Source organism: Drosophila nasuta, chromosome 4, assembly GCF_023558535.2.
Source record: "Drosophila nasuta strain 15112-1781.00 chromosome 4, ASM2355853v1, whole genome shotgun sequence".
NCBI lineage: Eukaryota > Metazoa > Arthropoda > Insecta > Diptera > Drosophilidae > Drosophila > Drosophila nasuta.
The window spans coordinates 1,571,233-1,594,420 of record NC_083458.1 but is presented as its reverse complement, the minus strand read 5'-3'; the positions used below and the strand labels follow the sequence as shown (position 1 = coordinate 1,594,420).

General features: G+C 36.9%; 3 protein-coding genes across 3 annotated transcripts in view; all 3 read left to right on the top strand.

The window, feature by feature from the left end:
- The first annotated feature begins 92 nt into the window (after positions 1–92).
- The window catches only part of LOC132794875 (uncharacterized), a 49,485-nt gene continuing 26,389 nt past the window's right edge, over positions 93–23,188 (top strand). The window contains 1 exon segment of the mRNA XM_060805167.1: positions 93–177. The gene's annotated coding sequence lies outside the window, so the exon portion shown is untranslated.
- On the top strand, positions 117–13,600 carry LOC132794889 (RNA-binding protein MEX3B). Its single transcript, XM_060805180.1, has 3 exons — positions 117–177; positions 1,934–2,386; positions 13,512–13,600. Exons 1-3 carry the CDS (start codon positions 117–119, stop codon positions 13,598–13,600), a joined length of 603 nt encoding a protein of 200 aa, XP_060661163.1.
- Positions 6,922–14,999, top strand: LOC132794876 (uncharacterized). The gene is made up of 2 exons (XM_060805168.1): positions 6,922–7,493; positions 13,512–14,999. The coding sequence occupies exon 2, from the start codon at positions 13,621–13,623 to the stop codon at positions 14,239–14,241; it is 621 nt and encodes a 206-aa protein (XP_060661151.1). The 5' UTR covers positions 6,922–7,493; positions 13,512–13,620; the 3' UTR covers positions 14,242–14,999.

Sequence of the window (23,188 nt, the reverse complement as noted above, 5' to 3'; positions counted from 1 at the left end):
TATCTGCCGGCTATTCTGCGAAGACTGATATGCCAATAAATACTGGGTTCGGATCTGGGTCTAGCATCTTGATGCCATCAGCCGGGTTGGATGATAGATCGAAAAAGTCACAAAACATGACGGAATGTGTTCCTGTACCAAGCTCTGAACACGTTGCCGAAATTGTAGGTCGACAAGGTAGGTAAAAAAAAACTCTGACATACCTTTTAAGTATATGTCACCAAGACAAAAAACTTTATTAAGTTTTAAAATGTGTATAACATAATATGAACATACATGTACACGTATCTTAATTTAAATAAGTAAACAGTACTGTCTTTCCTAACCTTTGTTAATCTGGGTTTTATGTACCCATAAAAGACAAAAGTATTTAATTTTAATAAGGAGGTGTTTTAGGTTTGCTTAACACTATTCTTAACAAAATGTTCTATCCAAAAGTAAGCTAAGAGAATCGGAAAAGTAATATGATTTAAAAAAGAAAGTGTGATCAAGACGTACTTTTGTGTTTTTAAAAATAAGCTTACAACCGACATTCCATATTTGGTAACATGACTTTTGGGTTTATGTTGAATATCCATTTGGTCAAATTTATATTATTTGTATATTTTTAAAATATATTTTTTTAAGTTTTTTCTTAACAAGATAAAAATTGTTATAATTGCCTTTAAAAAGCATTTTTGAACCTGTGTGTCGACCTTAAGGTACCACTTTTCACAAACATATAAAAGGAGAATACAATTACTATCTACATATGTACATACTGTACATGAAAGATTCCTTTTTACTATCGGGATAACAATATAAACATTCAGCCGTGATCCCGTTTTTACTTTTACAAGATTCTTTCGAATTGCAAAACGAGCAAGTTTGTCTTGTCGACTTGAAAAGTAAATGCCTTTCTCTACATCAAATCTGATCTTATTTGCAAAAGGAAAAAAATAGTTGACTCATTGATTTATTCTGTTTCGTTTAAGACCGCCAGAAGATCAATTAATTATTATTAAAACGACAAATTTCTGACCCCACCTCAAATTTTGAAATAAAATGCCGTTGGCAACAACAATTTTCGTTTTGGTGGGCGACCTACTTTTGGTGAAATGAAAAAGCAAATTACAAAAACTTGTATAATCAAACGGAGGCCATTAAATTGGTTGGTTTTGGTCCCGAAATGAAAACGAAAATTGAATACCGGAGCACGCATGATTATCAAGTTTTTGTGATCGCAAATCGTATTTGTTTTTTTTTAATGTATTGTAAATTTTAGTCATTGTAAAATTTAATTTATTTTTTTTTATCAAAATGATGGAAATAAATGTTTTTTATAAATAATTATATATATTTTTTATTTTTTTTTTAAATCTTGTTTGCTAAGTATAGAACAAGATAAGCACTATAATTTAGTAGCGCTATTGTTTCTATTGGAAAATATTGCGTATATCCCTTATTCAGATATTTATTCTTAGTTTTTAAATTTGTCGTTTACAGAAAATATGTTTTACATGGGAAAAACAATTTGAAATAGCTCTGTTATTTAGCATTCGACGTTGCTGTTGAACGATCAGTCTTACTATAGAACGGTAAGGTTAATAATATCGTTCTGTTAACAGTGCTAAACGTCATGAAGAAACAGCGCAACATTTGAAATAACAATTTTTTTAAATCCTTTTTTCTAAAAATGTGAACGTTTCCCAAATTCAAAGCCTCTGAACTGTAGTTTTTTCGTATTTAACTTTATTTTTGCACTTGAGGGCAAATATTAACTGGTTATTTCTAAGATAAAGTTGAATATTTCGACTATAGTTAAAAACTTTATTCCACAACTATAAAAAGTTTTTCTTATTATTAGGATGCAAAATTAAAGCACTGAGAGCAAAAACAAATACTTATATCAAGACCCCAGTTCGGGGTGAAGAACCTGTATTTGTGGTAACAGGACGCAAGGAGGATGTGAACAAGGCTAAACGTGAAATACTCTCAGCAGCGGATCATTTTAGTTTAATTCGGGCGTCGCGCAAGCCCTCGATGGAAGGTTCAAATAGTAGCAGCACCGCTCTAACGGAAAATAGTACAACGTGCTTGTCCTTAAATAGTTGCATCGGTATTGTTGCTCGCACAACCCAGACGGGTCCACCATGTTTACCAGGCCAGATTACCATACAGGTTCGCGTACCATATAGAGTGGTGGGCTTGGTGGTTGGACCTAAAGGTGCAACCATCAAGCATATACAACAGGAGACACAAACATATATTGTCACGCCGTCAAGGGAAAAAGAGCCGATATTTGAGGTAACCGGACTGCCCGAGAATGTCGAAACGGCACGCAAGCAAATTGAGGCGCACATTGCATTAAGGACGGGTAACAACAGTACACAGGGCAGTGAAAATGGTACTGAATCAACAGATTCGTCGACTGACTATACATCAACTCTGAATACTATAAATACAATGTCGCAAATATTGAACGATGACATTAACGCGGATATACTATCTTCTATGTATGCGATTGATTCAGATGCAATGTCGTGTAATTTCACTTCTGCCAATAACACACAAAACATTTCGAATTTAGTTACAACTTCAACAATTACAAGTTTGTCAAATTGCTTTGAAAGTGTTGAACTAGTGGACATTGCTACTGCTGTAAATACGTCAATTTTGCCACCTTCGTCAACTGTTGGTGAACTAAATGATCCCCCAAATAAATTAAATGAAAATTTGAATGCCAGAAATCATTTAACAAACTCGAATAATAGTGCGAAGTCGAGTAGCTCATGTCGCAATACGACACATGGTATAAATAGGCACAAGAGCTTATCTTTTTGTTCGCCTGCATCTATATCTGTATCAGCTATATCGAGTGCAAATGCAAACGTAGCTGCTCAGTGCAATTTAAGCTCGGCTAATATATTGACTCGATCCTGCTCATCGGCCTCATCGACAACATCAACAAAAAGCACAAATAATAGCGCCAATAGCAGTCAAAGTATGAACAATACACCTCCAGAGCTCTTAAACATTTGGAAGAATTTAAGTGATTCCATTGACGTAGATGAGGGCATTGGTGATTCGCCGAGCATTTGGAATCAGCCAACGACTGGAGTTAATGTAAATGTGGTCACAACGACGGCATCGCATTCGCATTGCTCGCCCACTGCTTCGATAAGCCCAACAGACTCACTTTTTGCGGAACAACACATTTTAAAGACAACGACAAAGAGTCTTGTTCAAGATTTACCATCATGCCATAATCTACTGCTACGCCCTTCAGGCAGCCCTCTTAAAATGCATCAAGTACATCGCGAATGCTTTGTGTGCAATAAAAGAGAAGTGACTACAGCTTTAGTTCCTTGTGGACACAATATGTTTTGCATGGACTGCGCTAATCAAATCTGCGTCTCTATGGAATCTATATGTCCAATCTGTCACTCGATTGTCTACCACGCTATGCGTATTTTAGCTTAAATCGATTGCATTAAATCATTTGCAGCATATAGTCTTTTTGATTTGGTTTGTACACGCAATGATTCAAAATTCAAACATTTCAACAAAGATTAGAAATTCCACTCGCATATTATTTATGAATATACATACATATATAATTACTCATAGTATTATAGTAGGTATTGAACCAAAGTTTAGATTGTTTTGAATAGGCTGAAAAGAAAATACCCTTGCAGAAAGTTCCTAAACTCTGGTGGCGACATATTGATAGAATTCAATTTCAAAATATATTTCACTATCGATCTTTAACAATATACGTATGTTTTCAATAAGTCCAAGATTGAATAAAGTATCTTCTGCGAGGGTATATAAACAAAGATAATTAGTTATGCTGATTAGTCAGGATATAAATAATTATTATAATGAAAAGCCGATCATATCGCTATATGGAATAATCTTATTATAACGCCAAATACAAACGACACAATTATATTTTTAAGTTTTATTATTCGGTTGGATATAACATAATATAAATACATTTTTAATAAATTGACATTTTATACTTACATATATCTTCTACAATTATTTTATTAGATGATATTAGTGTGTATATAACAAGATACTCTGGCTACTTATTGATTTTAATTAAGAATCTAATATACTTCCAATAATTACCATGCGTAATCACAAAAATGTATTTTCATAATCCTTTGCACCATGCTATAACAGGGTATCATGAAAATTATATAATTTATTTAGCAGGCTAAAATGAAAAAGCGCTCATTAACATATTTATGTAAATGTATATATATATATATATATATATATATATAATAGTGACTTATTTATTTAAATGTATATACCAATATTAAAAACAATTTAATGGCATAGCATTTCATGAAAACTGATTTAAAAAAAATATTGAAATTTTAGAAAAATACTATACAATAATTGCTTTCAACGACTTTATTTATGATAAAAATATAAATCAAATTAAAAAATATAAATGTTCAATACAAAAAAATAATATTGTCATTCGAATGTAGTAGACTTGAATGTACTATTGATTTTAATATTAAGATTTAATAGGTTTTTGGCTTTCTATAATTTCGTTGTCAAAACAAATACAAAAAAATAAAACGTATTAGGATAAGATGACTGATAAATAAGCAGATAATATTAAGTAAATCACATATATACGAGCATATATTACATATAATATTTATAATATCCATATATTTATTTCTTTAAATATGTGAAATAATATGCAAGGATAAACAATATATCTACATACATTTATAATTTATACATTGCTTACACTATTAATGTGAATAATAAGACTTATATATTTACAGCCAATCAGATGAAAGATTGGTTCATACCAATAGTATATCTTGCAGTGAGAATCAGATTAGTTAATGAGATATTAATGATTTTTTTTTAATTTTGTGTAAGAATTTTTTAATTTGTCTTTCGTCCATTTTTAATTTAAAAAAATATAAACTAAAAAAAATCGTATCTAAAATTATGAATAAGAAGCAGAATATATATTTTTATATATTAAGACAATTTACATAGTTTTTTTTTTTTTAGTTACTTGAAACCCTTAAAGCAAATAAAGAGTGAGAGAATAAATTATTTAATAATTACTCAAGAAAAATGCATTTCTTTCAATTAATAAAATTTATTTCATTAAAAGACATTTTCTATGTCTGAATATAAAAAAAAAAAAACTAAAAATTTATACATTTGACTCTAAGATGTAGATTTAAGTTTTAATTATAAAATTGATAATAAATACAAAGAGTAAAATTATTTATACATTTTATGAAGTACTTATAAAATGTTAAAAATTATTTATTTTATTTATAGACAAATCGATTGAATTATTTTTTATCATTTAATTTTAACTAGTTGTTATATTAATGATTGGCAGAAAATATATCAAAATAAAAAATTAAATTTTTTGTAACTCCGATGGTTGGTACCTAGTTATTTATTTTTTTAGTTTCTTATACATTCTTTCTACTATAACAAGGTGTTTACTTAAATTTATTTTCCAGTTTATTCTATATATTGGAATAACTAAATATTAAACTATTTGTACCCATGCATTCAGAATTGCATGGACAATATTTTTTTACCAGAATAAAAATATAAGCTTTTACATAAATTGTGTAGATGGCAGTTAAAATATTTACAACGAATATTTTATAAATGTTTCTTATTAAAACCGAAAGATACATTTGTAACGGTAAAATAAAACTAAAATAAATAGTAATCATAATGAATATCCGCATTGTGTTCGTAAGGAAGTATATCTCTAAAAATACATTTCATATAAATTAACTTTAATCGACATTAACGGCGAGAAATATTACTGATGTCGATTATAAAAAAACTTTACACAAAGTATATATTATATAAAAATAAATATATACATTATATAAACAATTACTACATGATTATATAATAAAAATTTTCGAAAATAATAAAATGTATTCAAAATCGTGGAAGATGTGGAAAAGGTGTACTAAACTGTCTTCGAAGTAGAATATTTAATATTGATTTTTAATTTTGAAAACTTTTGATTTTGATTCGTTTTTGATCGCGATCACTTGCAAATTAATCGGCATGTGTCTTGCCGGACTCAAACCCATCTATATAGAACTTAATAATTATAAATAGTTCTTGATTTTTTTAATGGAAAGTGTAAAATTTTCAGAATGGTTCAAGCTAGTTACGCGAAAAATACTTCTACATTTGATCGTGAAATAAATATATATGTATTGACTGTCTACAGTTATTATGAAGATTTTAGTAGTCTGTCTGTCGATTTACAGGGAAGCCAGTTGGCATGACGAAAATCTAATACAAACTTGATCTTCATTCAAAAATAACGTGTTGAAAAGAAAAATAACAATAAAATCATATTTTTATGTTTATGCGGTCAGAGGTGACTTAATGAATTAAGAACGATGGTTCTTTGAATTTATAAAAAATATAAATGCGAGACAAGCTCGACTTATTTTATTGATTCCAAACTATAAACTAAACATTAATTATGATTTGATAAAGAATGAAGACACCTCTGCTTGTTGTTCTGCCGGCGGCGCTGCTCTGTCCATCGTTCCCATTGCTTCTTTATTGTTGTTCTCGTTTCCGTTGTAATTGCAGTCGTTGCAATTATTATTGCTGGTTCGTGGCTGTTATCCTACCGCTGCAACTGCTGTATCTGTAGTTGGCGGTATTGCGTCTTCGCTGGTGTGGTTGTTGTTGTTGCCGTTTCCGCTAGCTTTTAGAGGATCGGGTTACCGTCTGGTTCCCAGACGTTAATGACCGAAATACAGCTGACGCCGCGCACGTGTCGTTGGTTATGCGCTGCGGTGTGTTTTGTAACTTGCAGTTCTATGCAACCAACGCTGGTGTTAACTTATGTAAACCGTCGGCTATTTGAAAAGAAATAGCTACAGTCGAGTTTGCTTGACTTGGAAATGCGATCTATAAAATCTTCAAAATCAAAACTGTGCGATACTAAATTAATATAGTGAAATAAATTAAAAGCTAAAATTGGTATATCGATATACTATTACATTCAAAATATACGAGTACAAAATATTGCAGTGTCACTGCAGAGGTCGTGTTCTGGTATTGAGTTATTTCTTAGATAACTTCTAAAACGGTCTAATAACAATCAACTTTTCAGGATTCATAAATACTCGTAGGTATGCATGTGTATATACAGGTTATTAGGGAACGTATTATCTAATTTCACATAATGTATTGCAGCGTGGGCGAGAAACCTTGTGAACCTCAACGTGATATACATATAATATATATGCGTAACGCGAATGTTAAAAAAAATAAAACAACGATTTTATATATTGGTTCCGCCTCAACCATAACCACAATCACACACACACAGTCATACTGCTCTCACGGTCGCGCGCGAATATATTACAACGGTAGTCGGTCATTGCTGTGTCTCCTCGTTCTATTGACAACTTTGTGTTCAAGTGCAGTTTATTAACTTAACGCATTTGTTTCCAATGGTGAGCAAAACAGTGCGAGAAGTAAATGCTAAATCATTCAAGCAAAAGTGGGCGGGACTGAAGCCTCAATTAGCTACACTAAACGCTTTTTTGACTGAAGAGCGATTGGAAACTGTGGAACAGATGAACACTGAGTATAAATACCGTCAATTTGAACTTGCTTGAGTTTGCTTGCGATGCAAGATCGGATTTTGCGCAAATTTACGGGGAGGTAATGCTAAAGTAAGAAAGTTACACATATTCAATAAATCTAGATCTGTGGGAAGAGGGGATTTCACTGCAGAAGTTACTCGAATTTACTGTGAGACCAAGGTGATGCTGCGAAAAGGAGGATTTCCCATTCGATAGTGGTACTCTAATGACCCTAAAGTGCTAATTGGGCCAGAAATTTCATGATGTATCGTACATTGCTAAGACACTGGGAATAGCCTTGATTACCACATGTATATGTAATAAACATATGTATGTAAGTTACAACCTGAAATATTACGACCTGCAACTCCCACACATCTAATATCCAAAATTAGCGTCTGTCCAACTTTCTGCGCGCTCCTGTAAGATTCCAAAAAGACCAAAAGCCAAGTTGGCCAACACATCCAGCACATGTCTATGGAGCCATGTTGGGGATATTTGTTCTAAATAGCGTTGTTCGGATCTTTCCGTTTCTCTTAGGGATTCTGATAGTCTGCATGTACCTCATTTTAGTTAGGATTTTGCAGATGTTGATATATGGGACGTCTTTTAGCTCTCTCTGATCCTCGCTTTATGGTTGCTGTTGTAACAAGTTGCCATTCCAAGAACATTACGAAATGCAACCAACTTACCAATCAGAAGACAACGCCACTGCTGAAACTCACAGCTTTATATAGACACAACTTTAGAATTATTCTTTAGTCTTTAATTTGAATCAATAAAGAATAGTTCCAATTGGAACCTTGCTCAAGTATTTTGTTGTAAATATGTTAATTTAATACAAATCATCGTATCGAAAGAGCAAACCATTTTTAAGCGCGTCGAAGAACATTTCGGTCAAATCGCGTATCGATAGAGCAAAACAGTTTCTTAGTGCGTGATAACAAATTGTGTACCGAGAGTGCAAGACGTCTACTAAGTGCGCTAATCACATAAGATTATTATCCCAAATAGAGATCCGTGATCATCAAAGGATGACAGGAAAATAACAAGCCACACCAAACCGAGTAAGTTAGCGGGTGAGATTAAAAGAATTGCATCGGCTAAGCATAAATTCTGTAAGATTCGATCACAGAATTCTGGTAGCAGTTGCCAAAAGAATCAACCCAATCCTATCATCGAGAACAAATTAATAAAATGAATAGCGAAAATCAGAATTAGCAATAGAAAAAGCAAAAGTAATTGATAAAGCATACAAGACTCATCGGAGTCCATATAGAATATGGTAAGTTAAATCAGTAAAGGAATACATTAATCTGTGTAAAACGATTAATTAAAAAAAAAAACGGTGATATAATAACTTCCAACTTTTCGATTCCTTAGAAGTAGGAGTAGAAGGAAAAAAACATCTACTGGTTATAAACTAACAAGTAAGAAAGCTACAGTCGAGTGTGCTTGACTGTGAGATACTCGCTACCCATTTTGGATAAAAGTAAAATATTGTGGTATCAAAATATACCAAAAATACTCAAAATGTACCAAATTGTATATTTGGCATATCGATATAGTACCGCATTCGAAATATACCATAGACCGCACAATATTCACGATTGTCAGCCAAAGCTAATAAAACCCCTAGTAAGTAGGCGTTTTTGCCATACAAAAGTATTTCTTTAATAACATATCTGATCGCAACCAAATCACAACTACTATAGTTATTATTGTATATACCAAAATTCGACTCTAGTTGTTGGCGCAGTTGGTTGAATTAATTTAAGAGCATCAAAAATGAAGTTGTTAAAATTAGGGCGAAGCGAGAGCGCAATAAAGCCTTCAAGTTGCTCTCTGAGCGAATTCGCCTCGCTTCGCCGCTTTAGTTAAATTAGACTTAATGTAACTTAACATTGAAATTATAAAAGCAGTTAAAAACAGAAGTTACAGCTCGTCGTCATTTTCGTTATCGTTCTTGTTTCGTTGCTCAACAACAATTAGGTCCATTTTACTTCGTTCGCGAGCAAAGCGGAAAAATATATTACAAAAACTCTTTTTGATTTTGCATGGCGCTCCCGGGTGGCGCTCCCTAATTGTTGTTGTACGCCATTTGGAATTAAATTAAATTAAATTTTCAGGAATCACAACTACTATAGTTGTTATTGTATATACCAAAATTCGCAGCTCTAGCTTTAAATTTACGATTGTTATTCGATTTTTTAAATTGCGGGAGCAGAAGGGCACGTGGCAAAAATTTGAAACAAACTTGATCTGCGTGCAAACATAGCAAATGCTGTCGAAAAAAGATTATAGCTCTATCTCTTATAGTCTCTGACATCGTCTCGGCTGTTGACGCTGATCAAGAATATATGTACTTTATAGGGTCGGAGATGCCTCCTTCTACCTGTTACATACATTTCCTGTCGGCACAAAGTTATAATACCCTTCTACCCTATGGGTAGCGGGTATAAAAAAAAAGTGTTTCTTTTCTAGTTTTTTTTGGCAAAGGCAAGGCTGAAGGCGGTGGTGAAATTGTTGGCCGATACATCATCCACCAATACATCAATTCAGCCGATTGCCGCTCCTCGCACCCGTCTGCCTAAGCTGTCATTGCCAAAGTTCAGCGGAAAGTATTCCAAGTTTAAAAATGTTATCAGTTTGTTTGAGACTCTTGTTGACAATGACCATTCGATTCCGCGCATTGAGAAGTTCAATCATCTCATTGCATGTCTCTCTGGTGAGGCTCTTGGAATGGTGAGAGCGTTTCAAGTCACTGAGGACAACTTTGAGAAAGCAATGGCAAGTTTGTAAGGAGTATATGACAATGATTGTTTGATATTTAATGAAAATATAGCAGCTCTTTTCAACTTGCCAAAGATTTCGCAGTTCTCCGCTTCAGCGTTGAGATACTTGATTGGCACTGTCTCTGCGATATATGGAATATTGTTGTCGACAGGTGATGATAAGAAGATTGAAAATGCAATTCTTATTCACCTGGTCATGCACAAAGTTGATGCAGTGGCAAAATAAAGTGGGATGAGCAGCTATATTACGAAGATTCCATTATGGAGTGAATGTGAAACTGTGCTTAATCGTCGATATCAGCACTTGTTAGCTAAGAATTCGAGAAAGTCTGATAGTCAAGCCGAACAGCTTAATAAGCAAAAGACCCAAATTTACTTGCTCTATGTTTGCTGCCTTGGCATTTAAACATAGACCACGCAAAAACAACTGCATTATGCATAAGTTGTCTTCGGATGGGTCACACTGTCACCAAATGTAAGCCAAAATAGTGTCGTGTGTGCAGCCGTTCACATCATACGTTGCTTCACATATATTCTGCAACTACAAATAGTAGTGTTACCACCCCCGAGTCCCTCCGCTGTTTAGCCTGAGCGTCCATCCACTTCGCATGCAAGGCATGGCCACAGCAGTCATAAAAAGAAAGACGAATTCAGGCGATTTCGTCTTAGCCCGAGCTTTGCTGGATTCTGGGTCACAAATTAATTTTGTGACTGAGGAACTAGCTCAGCGATTGCATTTGCGTAGAGAAGACTCGTGCCTCAGTTTGCTTGGCATTGGTGAATCAGGATATTAGCCAGATCACACTGTGAATGTCAGTGGCTGGAAGATACCTGATAATCTTCAGCTAGCGGATCCCTATTTCTTCAAACCGCAGAAAATTGATATTATCGGTGCTGAACATTCTTTGACCTATTGTCCGTTGGCCAAACCAAGCAAGGTCCAGAGTGTCGAATCCTCCAAACGACAAGCCTTGAGTGGATTGTCTCAGGGCGGTAAACTCCTGGTGAAGAATCTTATCAGAAAATGACTGTCAATCTGAGCTATCAGGAAGAAAGTTTGAGCTCGATTGACCAGACCTTGCTGAAGTTTCGGACTGTAGAAGATGTGCGCTCTCCCTCAAAAGAACTTTCCGCTGAATAACAAATTTGTAAAGATAATTTCAGGAATAATGTGAATATATTGCCGTCTGGTCGTTTTGAAGTAAGGCTGCCGTTTAAATGCGATTGGCACCAGCTTGGGTGCTCCTTTGAAGTTGCTAAACGGCGGTTTTTGTCGCTTGAAAAACGCTTAACTCGCTATCCCTAGTTAAAGCGAATGTACCTGGAATTCATGGAAGAATATGTAGAGATGGGCCACATGTCCGAAGTGAGTCACATCCTTCCAAGTATTCCACATTATGTTATTCCGCACCAATGTGTATTACGGCCCCAAAGCATTTCGACAAAGCTGAGGGTCGTATTTGATGCTTCGTGTCGCACTTCGACACATAAGGCGTTGAGTGACATTGTTATGGTCGGAAGAGGAGCTGTTTTCGACTTTGCTTCGTTTTCGATTGCATAAATATGCATTCACGGCCGACATCAAAAAGATGTACCGCCAAGATATGGTGCACGAGGCTGATAGAAACTATCAGCGATAACAATCTCAGACTGACACAACCAAGATTCTAGGTGTGATTTTGTTGCCAAATGAAGACGTGTTCCAATTCCGGATCATTCATGGGTCTTAGAGCGACAAAACGGAACATTTTCTCGGTGACATCGCGGTTATTCGATCCGCTTGGCCTGTTGAGTCCCTTAATTATAAAAGCAAAGATACTGCTTCAAGAGCTCTAGCTCCAAAAGTTGGAGTGGGACGAATCCATGCCATTGTGATTGGATACATAGTGACAGCAATTTAATTCAAATTTGACGCAATTGCAACACTTAAAAGTGCCACGATATTTGTTTGCAGAGCCTACGGCACCGATAAGGATACATGGCTTCTCCGACGCTTCTATAAGAGCGTATGGGGCGTGTATTTACGTTCGCGCTCATACTGCAGAAGGTTGTAAAACATTGTTACTAGCCTCCAAATCAATAGTAGCACCCATTAAGACTAAGACCCTTCCAAGACTTGAGTTGTGTGCAGCTCACCTTCTTGAAGAACTCTGCCACCGCATCCGAAGGCTAATCCGATCACCAATTGAACGGAAAGTTTTTTGGTCAGATTCAAAAGTCACTCTTCATTGGATCTGGTCACATCCTTCCACTCTCGCGACATTCGTGTCGAATCGAGTGGCCGACATTCAAGAGTGGTCAGAGAGCTTGGAATGGCGTCATGTTCCAACTAAGCAAAACCCCGTAGACATTGTATCGAGAGGTTGCGATGTAACTGAACTGGGCGCGTCAATGTGGTTCAGTGGTCCGTCATTCTTAAAAGAACCACACGACGCATGGCCAATTAACCACCATTTCGTCTCTGAAGAGTCGTGAAATTTGGAAGTGCGCAAAACAGTTGTTGGACTGAAAGCTATGGTGGTAAAGTCAGATCTAGTGGAATCGATCGAAAATTCTTCGTCGCACATAGGTCTGTTGAGAGTTCACTTATGTGTTCCGTTTTATTCGGAGATGTAAAGACAAAACAGTTCAATTTGAACATGTTCCAACGGCATCAGAACTGAAAGAAGCATTCAGTAAAATCGTAGAAGTTATACACAATTTTCCCGTAGCTATGTGAGGTACCTTCACTTGACCAACTGTCACGCTGGCCCAAGACCGCTCGTGAGCATTCTTAGAGAACGACTTTGGTTAAGCAATTCTCAAGAGCTCTGCCGTCAGACAGTCCGATCATTCATTCGTTGTTTTAAATGCAAACCTCTTCTGCTTACCCAGATTATGGGAAATTTGGCTGATGATCGGCTCCGAGCGTTCCGCCCATTTTCAATTTGTGGCGTAGATTTTTGTGGCCCAGTTGAGACCTCCTACAGGATTCGCGGAAAGCCGCCTTACAAGTCGTACATAGCGTTGTTCGTTTGTTTTGCGTCAAAAGCTTTTATTTAGTAATTTTGTCTGATTTGTCCTCTAATACATTTCTAACGGCTTTCCAAAGATTTGTTGGTCGATGAGGATGCCCGCGCCGAGTCCATGACGACAACGCGACGAATTTCGTCCGAGCAAGTCGCCATCTGGAGGAGCTAAGGAAGCGAGTCAAGAAGCGGATGCGAATTCGCGTTCATACCGTAGAGGGCTCCTCACTTCGGTGGACTATGGGAGGCAGGTGTAAAGTCTGCAAAGTATCTACTCAAACGGACGGTGGGCAACGCTCTGCTCACGGTCGAGGAACTGCAGACCGTGGTCGTGGCGGTCGTGACGGTGCTCAATTCCCGCCCGCTAGGGGCCGTCAATCAAGACCCAATCGACGGCGAGGCATTAACCCAATGGCACGTACTGGTGGGCGGCCCACTGGTGGCACCGACAGCGTCGCGGACACTGGACCAGAAGGATCTGAGCTGCTTAAGGCGATGACGAGCTGTCTCGACGCTCAAGCGAGCGTTCTGGCAGTATGTGCTGGGCCTGCAGGCACGGGCCAAGTGGGACCAGTCGCAGCCAAATCTTCAAGTCGGAGAGCTCGTCGTCGTCGCAGAGGACAACCAGCCGCCGATGCAGTGGATGGTGACACGAGTCGTGGCGGTGTACCCACGGGGCGGTGCGCGTCGCAGACGTGCGAGCTGGCGCGGGAGGAATGTTCAAGCAGCCAATACACGAACTGGCGCCTCTGCCAGTTGTATGAAGGCACAGCCGTTCATAGGGGCTTGTATTGGCGCAGTTGGTTGAATTAATTTAAGAGCATTAAAAATGAAGTTGTTAAAATTAGGGCGAAGCGAGAGCGCAATAAAGCCTTCAAGTTGCTCTCTGAGCGAATTCGCCTCGCTTCGCCGCTTTAGTTAAATTAGGCTTAATGTAACTTAACATTGAAATTATAAAAGCAGTTAAAAACAGAAGTTACAGCTCGTCGTCATTTTCGTTATCGTTCTTGTTTCGTTGCTCAACAACAATTAGGTCCATTTTACTTCGTTCGCGAGCAAAGCGGAAAAATATATTACAAAAACTCTTGTGATTTTCCACTAGCTTTAAAATTAAGCTTGTTTTTCGATTTTTGTTGATTTACGGGGGCGGAAGGGGGCGTGACGAAAATTTGAAACAAACTTGATCTGCGTGCAAACATAAAAAATGTTGTCGAAAAAAAATGGTAGCTCTATATCTTATAATCTCTGAGATCTGTGTGTTCATACGGAAAGACAGCCAGACGGAAATGGCCTCTCGGCTGTTGACACTGATCAAGAATATATACGTAAGATGGAAAGGACGATGAGTCGGTGAAAACGGACATCGATATATCGGTGTGAGTAAATATCAATTGGTCGACGTGAGAAAGTATCGAGGAGCCGCCGTGAGCAGAAATCGGAGTCGACAGAAAGAACAAGCAGTAGTACGAGCAGAGCCGTGATCGGCAGTATCCCAGAACACCCGTGCGTGTCATCATTTTTAGCAATATTAAATTGTCAATTATCTTAAACTTACCTCATATAAAACTATATTATAATAAAACTAAGGCAGATAGCCTTATATTTGGGGGGGTCGTCCAAAACAACATTATTAAACAAGTAAGAAAGTTACGGTCGAGTGTGCTCGACTGTGAGATACCCGCAACCCTTTTTGAATAAAAGCAAAGTATTGCGGTATTTTTTCAGAATATACCAAAAATACTAAAAATATACCGAAAGGTATATTTGTTCTATCGATATAGTACCAGATTCAAAATATACCATAGACGGCATAATATACCAGATTGATCGCAACCAAGTTTTCAGATATCACAACTACTTTTGTTATTATTGTATATTCGCAGCTCTAGCTTTAATATTACGCTTGTTATTCGATTTTTTTAATTTGCGAGGGCGGAAAGGGCGTGGCAAAAATTTGAAATAAACTTGATCTGCGTGCAAATAAAGCAAATGCTGTCGAAAAAAAATTAGAGCTCCGTCTCTTATAGTCTCTGAGATCCCGTGTTTCATACGAACGGACGGACAGACGGAGAGACGGACATGGCTAGATCGTCTCGGCTGTTGACGTTGATCAAGAATATATATATGTACTTTATAGGGTCGGAGATGCCTCCTTCTACTTGTTACATACATTTCCTACCGGCACAAGTTATAATACCCTTCTACCCTATGGGTAGCGGATATAAAAACCTAAAAGTAAATTGCAAGTGATTGTGTAATTCTTGGAAAAAGCACCTTTAGAGCTGTGTGTATATGAGTGGAACAAATTAAAAAAAAAAAAACAGAAGAAAAGCAAACCAAAAAGCCGCCAGTGCAAGCGAGATAACATACTCGCTGCGATCGCGCAAGAGGATATCAGAAAAAAAGAAGCTGGAAAAAGTGTAGAGATGATGGAAAATAAAGCTGAGAAGGCAGAGAGCAAAACAAAACAAGCAGATATGAGTATAATTACCGAAAATAATGAAATGCTGCAGCAGCTGGTACAGCTGTTAACCTTGAAAATCCGAGCTGACGAAATACAAAAAGATGAAGAACAGCTGGTAGTGGAAAACTTTGCAAAAATTATACCCGAGTTCGATGGAATAGCATGCAAGTGGTGGCATGGTTTCAAAACTTTGAGATGAACGCAGACGCATACGGACTAAGTGATAAGCAGAAATATGTCCAAGAGTCAACTGCAGTGTTCGAATATAATACATTGCGAACAAAGTTGATTGAAGAATTTGCTAAGGGAAATGTGTCAAGCGCCGAAATTAATAGGAAATTAGCTGATCGTGTGAAACACAAAGACGAAAGTTTTCACGATTACCTGCTGCAAATGAAATGTATTGCTGCGCATGGAGTTATAGACATACAATCAGTGATAAAATACGTCGAAGATGGTTTGAATCTCAAAAGCGACTTTAAATTCACTTTGTACGGATGTTCATGATTTAAAGAATTGAGAGAAAAGTATGAGTCTATGAGAGTAACCAAACGAATGAGAAAAAAGGGAAACGAAAAAATCAGCCAAGCAAAAACAAATACAGCGCACAGCCTAAAATTGAGAAGAAGCAGCATTGTTTTAACTGTGGCGCACACGACCACCTTCGAAAAGATTGCCAGAGTGAGCTTAATTGTTTTCGGTGCAACGAAAACGGGCACATGTCAAGAAACTGCAAGGCTGCACCTAACATGAAAGTTGTCTACAAGGACCGTCGACTAAAAAAGCTGCGAATCGCTGACGTTGTGGTAGAGGCTCTAGTGGATTCTGGAGCTGACGTCTCAATAATTAAAGAGGCAGTCAACAATAAAATTAGTGGCGTGTTTTAACACTACGAGGTCTTAAAAGAGGTATGACTCGCCCTCTGTGTCAATTCAATGCAGAGGTGAAGATCGACGAAATGCAGCTGACACACAGGTTCCTAGTTGTTCCGCAAGATGCCATCGCCTGCGATGCTTTACTGGGATACGACTTCGTGGCAAAGTTTCCCCCTGCTGGGGAGGAAACTGTAGAACCAAATCAGTTAAGTATTCTTAATATTTTAGAAACCAACACTGATATTGATACCTCTTCGCAATATAAAGGAGCAGTGAGGAGGAGTGAGAAAACAGCTCAGTGTCCAATTCAACTCAAGATCGTGCCGGATACCAACATTATGCCCTTTCGGCAGGCACCCAGTCAACTTGCTGTTGACGAGGCTGAAGCGGTAAAACAGAAAATCAACGAGTGGCTGGATACAGGCGTAATTCGGCAGTCCTCATCTAACTTTCCTAGCCGCCTTGTTGTTGTTAAAAAGAAGGATAGAGCAACCGCATTTGTGTCGACTATCGCCAGCTCAACAAAATGGTTCTCAAAGACTGCTTCCCGGCACCTGTGATTGACGACGTGTTGGAGAAACTGCAGAGGGCCAAGTTTTTCACCGTTATGGATTTGGAAAACGGGTTTTCCACGTGCCGGTGGAAGAAAATAGCAAGAAGTTCACAGCTTTTATTACGAAGGAAGGCTTTTTCGAGTTCAACCATTTTGATTTTGTAATTTTCCAGCGATCTTCATTCGATTTATCAACCATGTTTTTCAAAAGCTTATAAACGAAGATGTTTTAGATCTTTATATGGATGACATAATCATACTTGCAGTCACAGCAGACGAATGCCTGAAGAAAATGGAGAGCGTGTTTACAAAGTCAGTAGAGTTTGGCCTGAAAATTAAATGGGAAAAAGTGTCATTTTCTCCAGACGAAAATCTACTTTCTCGGCCATATAATTGACGACGGGAAAATCAATCCAGGAATAGAGAAGACGAAAGCTATCGAAAAATTTCCAGCACCTCAGAATATTAAAGCCCTGCAGTCTTTCTTGGGCCTCACTGGATTTTTTCGCAAGTTCATACGAGAATATTCTTAGATAGCAAAGCCGTTAACAGATTTTAGTATGAGAGTTTCCGAATGGGGCCTGCTGAGTTGCAGTCGCTGCAAAGGTTGAAAGACGCACTAACCTCGGAGCCTGTATTGAGAATCTATGATAGAGATGCCAGCACAGAGCTCCACACAGATGCCTCGAAAGATGGGTTTGGTGCCACATTGCTGCAGTGCACAGTGGATCCGCTTGTATGGAAGAGCGGCCAAAAATACTAATAATGGTCATAACGTGCTGAAATTTATAACAATAATTTAGCAAATTTGTCTAAACATATAGCAACAAAAATCGGACATATCGATCGGCTATATCCTATAGCTCCCATAGGAACAATCGATACCGAATTATAAAAATAAATTTGTTTAATCTAATTTATTACGATTTTGGTATGGAAGATATTTTTCGTAGTTATACATATTCTTAAAAAACTAAAATAAAAATCAACAAACAAAATATAAATGAAACAAAAATTATAAAGCATCATCAAGTAATTCGTAGACAGATGTAAGCAAACTCGACCTATCTTTTTTAGGAAGTTGTCTCTGTCCTGTTAAAAATGGATCTGAACGCAATAATAAATAGTTTATGACATCTGTGTTTGTTAAAGTACGAGATACTTTCCGACTGTATTGAAGTCTACATTTTTTTAGTTCCTTGTTATTGGACTCTGCTGCTTCCTCTGAAAGCTCTCCTATCGACACTAATGCATACTCTATTACAGCTGAACCATGAATTAAGGCCTTATGGACGGTAGCCGGTAAATAGTACCATGGATATGCAGCTATAAGATATTTGGCTGTATCCAGCGCGTAATTTTCAAATTTCTCCACATTAATTTTGAATCCCGATGCCATGGCTTGCAATAATGTTGCACATCTGTGAATCAAAGATGCATCGATTCCTGTTATTTCGGAGCTCAAATCTGCATTACAAAAGAATTTCCTTGCGATATTTCCGTCGTTTGAAGATCCTCTACCTCCACTAGTATTCCCATTTTTTCGCGAAATTCCTCCTGAATGTGTTTCTTCCTGTTCAATACTTGCATCTTCTTTTCTTCATCGCGTACTTGCCACATTTTGACCTCTAGCTTATATGAAATATGTAAAAAGTATTCAAAGAAGCGTATATAAGAATGTAGTGGAGATAAGCCAAATTTGTAAAATCTTGGGCGAACTTCTTTACTCAAACATTTTTGTATATTGTTCATTTCTGTTGGCTTTGCTCCACATATATAACACGTTGCCGAGGATGATTCGCTGATTGCGTGGCACACCTTTCCATCAACCATTGTAAGATGCAAGCTATGGGTGATAACAACTTTTTTATTAGAGACGCTTAATTCTTTTGGCTTTAATTGTTTAATTTTTGCGTCAAAATATTCTGCTTCGTCTTTCGACACTTTCGCGGTCTCTTAAATTGAAATCTTATTGGTCGACAGTAACGAGTCGATGATGGCCGGGGGTTTTTCCAAATTATTGTGTTATCTATTTGAGTAACCAGTTGGAGAGGTACGTAGGATGTTACAAATAACCTTCTGTCGTCCAAATCACCCCCATTTTCCAATTAAAGTTAAATTCGTAACTATATTTTCAGGCATAGTTTCAATGATGTTGTTTTGAAGCTCTATTATACTAGATGCCGTATTGTCTAGTAAGCTTTGTAGTTCGACTTCCGCACGAGATTCGTCTATATAAATACCATCAGGGTATCTTATTTTTTTGAGACTTAGTACTCTTTGGTAACTGGGAAAAAATTCAAAGGATATTTTACTATTTACAAAGTTTCTTATCAGCAAATATTGGTGCTTCGTCATGGAGGTCTCCATTAAAAGCGAAATAACTTCCATGGGATCTGCCGGCAGGAAATTTTGATTTCGATCATCATTGCGTAGAGAAGAAACAGCGGATACATCTATTTTAATGAGCTGACCTACACGTCGTCGCTTTGTTCTCTCTGAAGCCTCCTCAAAATCAAGTTTAGGACGGCCCCGATGAGCACTTTCCTCTATTTGATTTGATTTGCAATAGGGGCGTTTTATTGGAATTGATTCTTTTTTTATTAAGCCATCCAGATTGATATTTAATAACTGCATATTTTGTCCGTTTGTAATTTTTCCAGAAAGTTACAATTGTTTTGCAGAGGTTCTCAATTTTATTGGATACTTCGCTCAACTCTGGAATAATGTAGCCGTTGTTTTCAATATCCGCTTGCACATCGGAAATCAATTTCCTCATTTTTTCGGCATTGGTTCCATTACCTGTGCACCACATATTAAAACTATGCAGACGTGGAAAAATACATTTTTGCGATGCACCTATCAAAATCCAAAATCAAAATTTAAATAATAATTTACAAATTAATATTTTTGCAAAAACACAAACCACTAAAGACGAAGACAAAGCAACAGCGCAAAAGCGCAACATCACAATAAGCAAAGACTCACCTTTAACTGCTTTAGTAATATTAGTAGAAAACACACATCGGCAAATTTCGGCAGCTAATTTTAAAATATTTAGTTACCTAAAATAAGACGATCACAAAAACATTCATACCAAGTTCTGGGTTTTCTTGGAACATAACTAAAAGTCTAACTAAACATAAAATATACTTTCAAAAAATACACAAAAAAGGGTTATTCGATCAAATTAGTTTTACGAAAAAAACTTTTTCAGGAAAGTTAATTATTAATATCTCAATTTAAAGTAAATATCTTCAATTTCATAATTCATGTTAAATTATTCAAATCGGAGCACTGCAGCGTACGTCTGATCATTTTAAAGGGCGAATTGAAAGAGAGAAATAACTTCCAAAGCGCAGCTGCGTTGCCAAAATGAACACGTGTTCACGATTGCAAATCTATTTTTAGAAAGTACCGTCAGATTTCCAGTAAAATCCGGCATGCCAAAGAGAAGTTTGGACTTTTAAGAGACAATTTTGATACATTTTGCTTAAAAAATAAGTCATCACATTTTTTGATTTTTGGCCTCTGACGGAACCACTGCAGTGGTACGATGATCAACTGTATCCTGTCTGCTACTGGAGTAAGAAGACTACAGAAACCGAGTCGAGAAAGCACAGTTATATATTGGAAGCAAACGCAGTTTATTTGGCGCTTAAAAAGTTTTCCCAATACCTGTTGGGTATTTCTTTCAAGCTGACTATCGACTGTGCCGCCTTCAAGCAAGCCCTTAAGAAGCAGGATGTGCCTCGCGAAGTGGCAAAATGTTTAAGTTGCTACCCACCTCACGATGCTACCCACGATGCTACCCATCGACGTCGATTGTTTAAGTTGCTACCCACCTCAAATAATGATTATTTCTACTGAAATTTCTGCCAGACTGAAGAAGAGATCTTGTCCAGCCGCCCATTTGAAGACTTAAAAATTAAGGGATGGCTATTGTACAAAGCTGTCGAAGGAACGGATGTGCTGGTGGTCCCAAAGTTTATGGAAAAGGAGATCATAACAGAAGCACACAACGCTGGCAATTTCGGTACCCAAAAGACTATGCAATCTATACAACAAAACTATTGGATTCCATACTTGGAGGGAAAGGTATCCAAGGTCATCAGTAACTGCGTCAAATGCATCATACAAGTATAACACAAAAAATTAGGCAAGGAGGGATTTCTTTATAAGATCGACAAAGGAGCGGAACCGTTGTATACCGTACATGTTGGCCATCTGGGAGTAATGGATCACACGACTAATCAGTATAAAATTTGTCTGGTTGTATCCAACTAAAACCACGAGCAGTGAGGAAGCTCTGCAGAAGCTGAGGAATTGGTCCGACGTTTTCGGAAATCCTTCCCGAATCAAAAGCGATCGTAGATCGGTATTTACTTCAGCTGCATTTGAGACGTATGTATGTATGTTAAGGAGAATGGAATGGAATTTTTGTTATATATAAAATTTTGTTTTACTTTTATTTTTTTTAAAGTGCAATTAACAAATTTCATATATAAATTTTATCTTAAAAATGATGGGATTGATGGAAAAAAAAATGGAATGACTTCTGAGTGCCATACTAAAAAAAGATCCCTTTTTTCTACTAACACTGTGCCTAAAAAGTAGCATAGTTTCATATTACACATTTTGGACGCCACTGATTCACACTTTCGGCTAATAAAAGAGTTAGACTGAATCCACTTGAATCCAGTAAGTTCGACTGTACGCTAATCCGAACTCGTTGCTAATACACTGAATTACCACTACGTTTTATGAGCTACACATTTAGAGACCGGTCACAAACATTGATTTTTTGTGTAATACATACCTTGAAGATAATAAAAAGCCAAACTTTTATCAAATTCAATAAAAATCGTAGATTTCCGAAGAACTCGAAATTAATGCGCGAAAAAAGAAAGAATTTTGTAGAGCTCTTTGCAAAATCATATGGTGTGTTTGTCCGTTCACAGCTGATGATCGGTTGATCGTAGAGCTTTTAAAACGCTTTGATAAATCTAATCAAAGCATCTGTTGTCGACTTGTGAAAAAATATCAACGCTTTTTAAATTTCAAAATTTGAATTAAACGCCGCTAGCGAGACCAAATCGCCCACTGTGCAACACCGGAGTCCCAAGAGGAAACGGCCAAGTCGAACGCGTTAATCGCTCAATTTTAGCCATAATCTCAAAGCTGTCTGCAGATAAGCCCGACAAATGGTTTAAGTTTGTACCAAAGGTGCAGCGAGTCATCAATGCACAGTGGTACGGCTTGTATGGAGCCGCGGCCATAAATACATCTAGTTGTTGTATCGTTACAAAATTTTCCCCAAAATTATAAAAAAATATAACAAATATATTTTATAAATATTGGCCATATCGTGCGTCTATATGATATAGCTGCTATAGGAATGATCGGTTACAAATACAAATTTAGTATGAAAAATTTTTTATTTTTAAAGATATGTTATCTAAACTCTTAGTTTCATCTAATAAGTTGAACATAGATTCAAGTAACATTGATTTATCCTTCTTTCCATGCTTTCTTTGTTCAGTTATAAATGGGTCCGACCGTAAAATGAGTGTGTTCAATATGTCAGTGTTTGTTGCAATCCGTGACATTTTTCGTGATACAGTCTACATTTTTTTAGTCAAATGACTCAGCTGCTTCCTCGGAAAGCTCTTCGATTGATACGAGTGCATGCTCAATCACAGAAGATCCATGAACTAACCTTGTGGACTGTAGCTGGCAAATAGTACCAATGATATTCTTTTATCAGTTCCTTAGCAGTGTCGCTGGCATAATCATTAAATTTGTCCAAATTTATTTTGTACCCCGAGGCAATAGCTTGGAGTATAGTTGCACATCGATGAATAAGGT